The following is a 7923-nucleotide window of genomic DNA, read 5'->3' as shown; positions in this document are numbered from 1 at the left end:
GACCCCCACATCCCACCCAGCCACACCTACTGAGTCAGCGGGGCCCCTCCAGCCAAAAGGGCCTCCTGCCAAAAGATTCCTGTCCCTGTCCCTGGAGCTGAGCTCCGCCAAGATCACAGCCTTTGTCTCCGAGGCCAACTACATCAGCCTGGCTGCCGAACGGACCTCAGTGAGCTGGCACGGCAGTGCCCTGCACAGCTACTGCCCTGAGCTGGCCGCCGGCTTTGATGGACACAGCATCTTCAGCTTCAAGGAGGTAGAGGTGAAGATGCTGCCAGAGCTGGAAGAGGTCGTCCGGCACCGCGATGCCTTCCCCACCCTGCACACCATCCGCAATCGCGGCTGGGCCTTCTCCTTTGCCAGTGTGACCATTGAGTTCCCCTACCAGTACGACTTTTCCCACACCCTGGACGCTGCCGTGGGCGTGCAGAAGTGGCTGAAAGGTCTGCACAGGCCTGGGCGCCCCACCAGCACGGTGCTGCCCCCTGACCTCCTGCTCAAAGTAGCTCACTTCTCCTGGGTTTTCCTGGATGATGTCTTTGAGGTAAAATTACGAGACAACTATGAGCTGATGAAAGATGAGAGCAAGGAGAGTGCCAAGCGCCTGCAGCTGCTAGACGCCAAGGTGGCTGCGCTGCGTAAGCAACACGGTGAGCTGCTGCCCGCCCGCAAGATTGAGGAGCTCTATGCCTCACTGGAGAAGAAGAACATTGAGATCTATATCCAGCGCTCACGGCGCCTCTATGCCAGCACACCCATGCGGAGGGCTCTCCTCACCTGGTCCCTGTCCCACCTGGAGCTGGTGGCCATGGCTGATGAGTCCTTCCACGGCACAGAGCGTGTGTTGGAGCAGATGAGGGACCTGGATAGTGTCAGCCCGTTCCCACCCGAGGGTCTGGAGATGGTCACCCAGTGGTGCCGCATGATGAAGGGCAGAGTTGGCAGTTTCTTTGGTGAGTTGCTTCGTGTGAGGGTGCCCTTGGAGGACAGCACAATGGCTGCATGGCTTGGGCTCCCAGGAGAGGGACCTGCTGGCACCACGTGATGTGTAACCATGCAGGGGAAACGATTTTTGGAGTTCAAGGGAGTGGGAAGGGAGCAGAGATGTGAGCGGACAATGGCTCCTACTGTGGCCCAGAGTGGGGGACTGGGGCAGTGTTCCTTCGCTGCCCTGTCTCTCAGCACTTCCTCCGCCCTGCAGTGCGGATCCGTGACTACCCTCGATACCTGTTTGAGATCCGGAACTGGCAGCTCTCGGGGCGGCTGATTGGAGCTGAGCAGTGTGGCCAGGCCTGCTCCCGGCGCCGCCAGGTCCTGAAGCTGGGGCTGCCCTGGGGGGATGCGACAGTGGAGAGGAACATGCCACCCTTGAAATTCTACCACGACTTTCATTGTAAGAGCTGGAGGAATGGGGGGGGGGGGCTGTGCCAGGGTAGGGACAGGACTATGTGGGATGTGCAAATGGCTGAGCCAACCTCTGTGTCCCCAGCTGTGATCTCCCAATACACCATCGTGTGGGGGCCCTGCTGGGACCCAGCCTGGACCCTGATCGGCCAGTGTGTGGATCTCCTCACCAAGCCCTCAGAGGACCCCAGTGCCCCGTTGCCCTGGTGGGACAAGAGCCGCCTTCTCTTCCATGGAGACTGGCACATGGACATTGAACAGGCCAACCTGCACCAGCTGGCCACTGAGGTGGGTGCCACCAGGGTAGGGAACATAACGTGGTGTGGGGTCAGCTCACACCTGCCTCTCCTCACGCTTGTCCTTGCAGGACCCCTACAACACCACAGAGAACATGCACTGGGAGTGGAGCCAACTGTCCTTCCACTGGAAGCCTGGACAGTTTGTCTTCAAGGGCAACTTGGATATCAATGTCCGAACAGCCTCTAAGTGAGTGTGAGCCTGGGAGTGCGGGGCGCCCCCACCAGTGCTGGGGCTTGACTGGGGTCTCTTCCCACATTTAGGTATGATGACTGCTGTTTCCTGCACCTGCCTGACCTGTGCATGACACTGGACCTGCAGTGGCTGTGCCACGGGAACCCCCATGACCACCACGGCGTGGTGCTGCGCTCCCCTGAATTCCTGCCCGAGGTGCCAGTGGGGCAGCAGTATGACTCTTACCGTGCCTTCCGCTCCGAGAACCTCAACCTCTCCATCCGGATGGACCTGACACGGCCCAGTAAAGGTGAATGACAGCATCCTTTGGGGACAATGGGGACAGGGCTGGGCATGCTGGTTTGAGTGATCCTTACCGATCCTGGTTTGGGTGTTGCCATGTCCCTGCCCCACGGTGCTGGCTGACAGTGGATCTGTTCTCAGAGCACTCCCAGCCCCGGATCCTGCTCTACAGCAGCACCCTGCGCTGGATGCAGAATTTTTGGGCCACGTGGACCAGTGTGACACGGCCCATCTGCCGTGGGAAGCTCTTCAACAACATGAAACCCAGCAAGAAGAAGCTGGGGCAGCATTACAAGCAGTTGTCCTATACTGCGCTCTTCCCTCGGCTGCAGGTAATTCCCAGGGGTGGGGTCCCATGTTGCTTCCCTTCTCTGCCTGCACAGGGCTCTCAGCCCCTGCTCTCTGCTCCCTTGCAGGTGCATTACTGGGCCTCCTTTGCCCAGCAGCGGGGAATCCAGGTGGAGTGCTGCCAGGGACACATCTTCACTCGTGGCACCCAGCGGCTCATCCCGCAAGGTGAGTGGAAACCCTGCTGGCAGCATTTCCTGGTACAGCAGAGCCCTGGCTGACCTCTCTCCCTGCCCTCCAGCTGGCACAGTGATGCGACGCCTCATTTCGGAGTGGAGCATCACACAGATGGTGAGTGACCTGAGCCAGGTCACTGTGCACCTCATGGCTTCCACTTGTGACGAGAATGCTGACCACCAGCTCGACACCCTGGTGAAGAAAACCCACCTGCTGAGCCTGTCCTCCCTCACCTACCAGAGGCACAGCAACCGCACAGCTGAGGAGGTACCACTGCAAACAGGACATGGCAGCCTGTGCTGGCCTGATGGCATCCTCAGGACAAGGGGACCTTGGTTGTTGAGTACAGTGGGGGAGTTTTTGGCTGGAGAGGAGACAGGCCTTCGGGGCCTCTGATCTCCCGAGCACCTGGACTTGTTGCACCCACAGCATCCCTGCCATGGGCTCATGCTGGGGGTCTGGGGCTGTCCCCCAGGACTCCCAGCCCCTGCGTGTGAGGCCAGTGGGCAGGGCTGGGGATGGCTTTGCCATGCTGAGGCTCTGACCCTCTGTGCCCAGGAGCTGCCCCTGCGCGATGGGGACGACGGTTTCCACACACACCAGCTGCACTTGGTGGACCTGCGAGCGTCCTGGACCACCACGAACCGGGACATCGCCTTCGGCCTCTACGACGGCTACAAGAAAGCCGCTGTGCTCAAGCGTAACCTGTCCACTGAGGCCCTGAAGGGGCTGAAGATCGACACACAGCTGCAGGCTAAGAAGCTGAAGCGGGGCCCACTCTCTGCTCACTCCATCCCTGCCAGAGTCACTGCTCCCATCACCAGTGGCCGTCCCGAGAGAGCCTCCTCAGGGGGTGAGCATGGCAGGGAGGGAAGCAAGGGGGAACTCACAGCCCAAAGCCCTGCCTGCCTTCACTCCGTGCATTCCCCTCTGCAGCCTTGCACTGACCCTTTCTCCTTCTCCAGGGGCCTACATGCTGCAGAAGCTCATTGAGGAGACAGACAAGTTTGTGGTCTTCACGGAGGAGGAGTCGGGGGCTAGCGAGCAGCTCTGCGGCATTGCTGCCTGCCAGACCGATGACATCTACAACCGCAACTGCCTCATTGAGCTGGTGAACTGCCAGGTACCTGCCTGTCTCCACAGTCTTGCTGTGAGAGGGGCTATGCCTGCCCCAGAACGGCCCTTCTGACCCCCAGGGTCTCTCCCCCTACAGATGGTGCTGCGTGGTGCAGAGACCGAGGGCTGTGTGATTGTATCTGCTGCGAAGGCCCAACTGCTGCAGTGCCAGCACCACCCTGCCTGGTATGGGGACACGCTGAAGCAGAAGACATCCTGGACATGCTTGCTGGATGGCATGCAGTACTTTGCCACGACAGAGTGCAGCCCCTCCGAGGGGGAGTATGGGCAGCTCTGGCTGGAGGTGAGCAGCTGAGGGGCTCTGATGGGTGAGCTGCATGGCAGACAGGCAGTGCTGTCAGTACCCTGGCCAAGGCAGGGAAAGCAGGGACAGCTAGCGGTGCCTCCTTGCCTCCTTAGGTGAAAAATATTGAGGAGCATCGGCAACGGAGCCTGGACTCGGTGCAGGAGCTGATGGAGAGTGGGCAGGCAGTGGGAGGCATGGTCAGCACCACTACAGGTACTGCCCACAGCACTGGCTGCTGTGCTTACCCCAGTCCTGCTTGTGTGTGACTCCAAGGCTGGTGGAGCTGAGAGCACCTGGCCTGTCCCTGCATGGCTCCAGGAGCTGACTGATGCTCTGAGCCCTGCATTGTGGAGTCCCTAACATGCCAGGACATAGCACTCTGACTGTAGTCCCTCTGCCTATCCCCAGACTGGAACCAGCCCTCAGAAGCCCAGCAGACCCAGCAGGTGCAGAGGATCATCTCTCGCTGCAGCTGCCGCATGTACTACATCAGCTACAGTCATGACATTGACCCTGAGCTGGCCACACAGATAAAGCCCCCTGAGACACCTGCCAACCAGGAGAAGGAGGATCTGCTGAAGAAGCAGGAGGGTGGGTGTACATCCAGGCACTGTGCCCTGGTGGGTAGAGCTCTGGGCTCACCTGTAGGTGCTGGCTAACTCCAGGGGTGGTCTGTTGGCCCTGTCGAGGTCAGAGGGGTTCATACATGAGGGGTCCCAAGCCCCTGCAGTGCACCAGATGATGCTGGACATGCTGTGCTTGCTGAAACCAGTGTAACCACCATCCACCTCTGGCTGGTCCCCACTTGTGTACTGATTTTTGGCCATGCTGAGGCCCCACTTGTCCTTTGTGTCCCTGCAGGAGCTGTGGATACCTTCACACTGATCCACCATGACCTGGAGATCTCTACCAACCCTGCACAGTATGCCATGATCCTTGACATAGTCAACAACCTGCTGCTGCACGTGGAACCCAAACGCAAGGTACCCACAGGGCTTCAGGTCACCGTGTCGCTCACTGCACCCAGACAATCCTAACCTTCCCCTATCCCTGTGTCCAGGAGCACAGTGAGAAGAAACAGCGGGTGCGTTTCCAGCTGGAAATCTCCAGCAACCCCGAGGAGCAGCGCAGCAGTATCCTACACCTGCAGGAGGCCGTGAGGCAGCACGTGGCCCAGATCCGGCAGTTGGAGAAGCAGATGTACTCCAACATGAAGGTGAGCCCATGTCCAGGCAGTGCCTGGCTCCCTGGGATCCCCGCTCCAGGGCAGAGGGTGCTGAGGGTTGTCTGTCCTTCAGTCCTTGAAGGATGACAGCAAAAATGAGATCCTGCTCGACCTGAACCACAGACTGCAGCAGCAGCTGAGCCAGGAGAAAGCTGACCTGCAGTTGGAAAGCGAGGAGTTGAACATACTGATCAGGTAGGGCAAGGGGGAATGGCTTTAAATTGTGAGTAAGTCTGTATTGCATATTGGGAAGAAACTCTTCCCTGCAAGGGTGGTGAGGCACTGCCACAGGCCGCCCAGAGAAGCTGTGGCTACCCCGTCCCTGGAAGTGTTCAAGGCCAGACTGGATGGGGCTTGGAGCAACCTGGGCTAGTGGAGGGTGTCCATGGCAGAGGGGTTGGAACTAGATGAGCTTTAAGGTTTCTTTCAACTCAAACCATTCTATGATTCTCTGATCTCTGGCTTCCCCAGAATTGTGTCCCCCTTGCTCCAGAGCTTCCACATTCCCCAGTGTTCTCCTTTCTGCTGCAGGTGCTTCAAGGACTTCCAGCTACAACGAGCCAACAAGATGGAGCTGCGAAAGCAGCCGGAGGACGTGAGCGTGGCACGACGGACTGAGTTCTACTTCGCCCAGGCGCGCTGGCGCCTGACCGAGGAGGATGGGCAGCTGGGAATAGCTGAGCTGGAGCTCCAGCGCTTCCTCTACAGCAAGGTGTGGAGCTGCCAGTGGTACCCACAGCTCCTGAGCTGGGGACGGGGATATGGGCAGCTGACAGATTTGTCTGTGCAGGTCAACAAGTCCGATGACACGGCCGAGCACCTGCTGGAACTGGGCTGGGTAACGATGAACAACCTCCTGCCCAACGCTGTGTACAAGGCAAGTGGCAGCCTGGCAAAGTAGCCCTGCATCCAGGGACACACGGGTGGCCTGGCTGGAGTGGCCTGTCCTCACCCCAGCGACCCGTCCTCTTCCCTGCAGGTGGTGCTGCGTCCCCAGAGCTCCTGCCAGTCCGGTCGGCAGCTGGCACTGAGGATTTTCAGCAAGGTCCGGCCGCCCGTGGGAGGCATCTCCATCAAGGAGCATTTTGAGGTGCTAGGGCCAGGCTGGGAGATGCCAGGGTCCCTGTGGGGCACAGGCAGCATGTGCCTGGCTCTGACATGTCTCTCACCCACAGGTGAATGTGGTACCCCTCACCATCCAGCTCACCCACCAGTTCTTCCACAGAATGATGGGTTTCTTTTTCCCTGGCCGTAACGTGGAGGAGGAGGAGGTGGGGGATGAGGAAGATAAATCCAAGCTGGTGACGACAGGTGAGAGGCTCACGATCACCTCCTCCCTGGATGTCCTTGAGCAGCTCTGGCTGCATATCCGGGATATGTTTGTGGGAAGCTGCTGCAGGCCATGCATTGAGGAACAGGGATTTGTGGTCTCCCCTGCAGACAGGGAGCTGGTGGGAGGGTCTGGGTCATGGCTAACCCCTGGTTGGACACCAGCCACCACCTCCCACCCTGTTTGCCCCAGGGATCCCTGTGGTGAAGCCACGGCAGCTGATCGTGGCCGATGACTCGCTGGGCCCAGGAAAGGGAGTTGCTCAGGGACTGAATCGGACATCAGGAGTCAGAAGATCATTCCGAAAAGCACCTGAGGTACCTGCTGCTGCTTTGAGGGGGAAATCTATGACAGCCCTGCTGTGGAGCCAGTCTGTTTTCCCTTGGCTGCAGGGCTGAGCAGCCATATCCTCCCCCGCTTGCCTGTCTGTTTTCTCCTGCTCCCTCCCACTATGAGGATTTGCATCCTTTACAACCAGGCGCCTGCACGCTTGATGTGATCCCTGCAGCATCTCATTTTTCTAACACCACGGCAGAGCAGCTCTCACCTTTCTCTGGTGAAGCAATGCTATGGCCTAGTGCCTGACTGTCCCTGCCCTGCTGGTTCCTGGCTCTGTCCCCTCTCCTTCCCTTCTGCTCATAGCTCCTGCTCTGTCCCCAGCATCCCGTGGATGACATTGACAAGATGAAGGAGCGCGCAGCCATGAACAACTCCTTCATCTACATCAAGATCCCACAGGTGCCACTCTGTGTCAGCTACAAGGTGCGGGGCCGGTGGGACAGGGTGTGCTGGGGGTAGTCTTGGGGCATCATCCCACACTGCCTGACACCCCCATCACACAGGGTGAGAAGAACAGCGTGGACTGGGGTGACCTGAACCTGGTGCTGCCGTGCCTGGAGTACCACAACAACACGTGGACGTGGCTGGACTTCGCCATGGCGGTGAAGAGGGACAGCCGCAAAGCGTTGGTAGCACAGGTATGTGGGACCCCATCCCACTTCTGCTCCAGCAGCTGTTGGAGCTGCTGTACCCAGGACAGAGATGGTAACTCCAGGGCAGGTGGTACATTCTCCACCATGGGAAGCAGACACACTGGCTGAGCTGCTCAGGCTCTCACCCATGCTGAGGGGCCTGAGTGCAGCCATAGGGTGCTGAGCCCCCTAAATCCTGGGGCAGGTGATCAAGGAGAAGCTACGCCTGAAGCCAGCAGAGGGTGCAGAGGACCGGGGAAAGCTGGAGAAC

At 59.3% G+C, this 7923-nt stretch overlaps 1 protein-coding gene across 1 annotated transcript in view; it reads left to right on the top strand.

The window, feature by feature from the left end:
- KIAA0100 (KIAA0100 ortholog) overlaps positions 1-7923 on the top strand; it is a gene marked incomplete at both ends in the record, with an annotated part of 12726 nt that extends 4803 nt beyond the window's left edge. Inside the window, 24 exon segments of the mRNA XM_009084116.1 lie at positions 1-953; positions 1202-1393; positions 1490-1692; positions 1772-1890; positions 1965-2185; positions 2320-2510; positions 2595-2694; positions 2768-2970; positions 3262-3556; positions 3669-3826; positions 3917-4123; positions 4240-4339; positions 4535-4717; positions 4988-5109; positions 5187-5342; positions 5425-5546; positions 5883-6063; positions 6142-6228; positions 6331-6441; positions 6527-6662; positions 6874-6998; positions 7342-7443; positions 7524-7658; positions 7858-7923. The exon segment at positions 1-953 is cut by the window's left edge and continues 13 nt beyond it. Coding sequence (XP_009082364.1) covers positions 1-953; positions 1202-1393; positions 1490-1692; positions 1772-1890; positions 1965-2185; positions 2320-2510; positions 2595-2694; positions 2768-2970; positions 3262-3556; positions 3669-3826; positions 3917-4123; positions 4240-4339; positions 4535-4717; positions 4988-5109; positions 5187-5342; positions 5425-5546; positions 5883-6063; positions 6142-6228; positions 6331-6441; positions 6527-6662; positions 6874-6998; positions 7342-7443; positions 7524-7658; positions 7858-7923 — 4468 coding nt within the window.

Source organism: Acanthisitta chloris, unplaced genomic scaffold, assembly GCF_000695815.1.
Source record: "Acanthisitta chloris isolate BGI_N310 unplaced genomic scaffold, ASM69581v1 scaffold30301, whole genome shotgun sequence".
Taxonomy (NCBI): domain Eukaryota; kingdom Metazoa; phylum Chordata; class Aves; order Passeriformes; family Acanthisittidae; genus Acanthisitta; species Acanthisitta chloris.
Note: the sequence above shows the minus strand (reverse complement) of the source record. Positions and strands in the feature narration are given on the sequence as shown.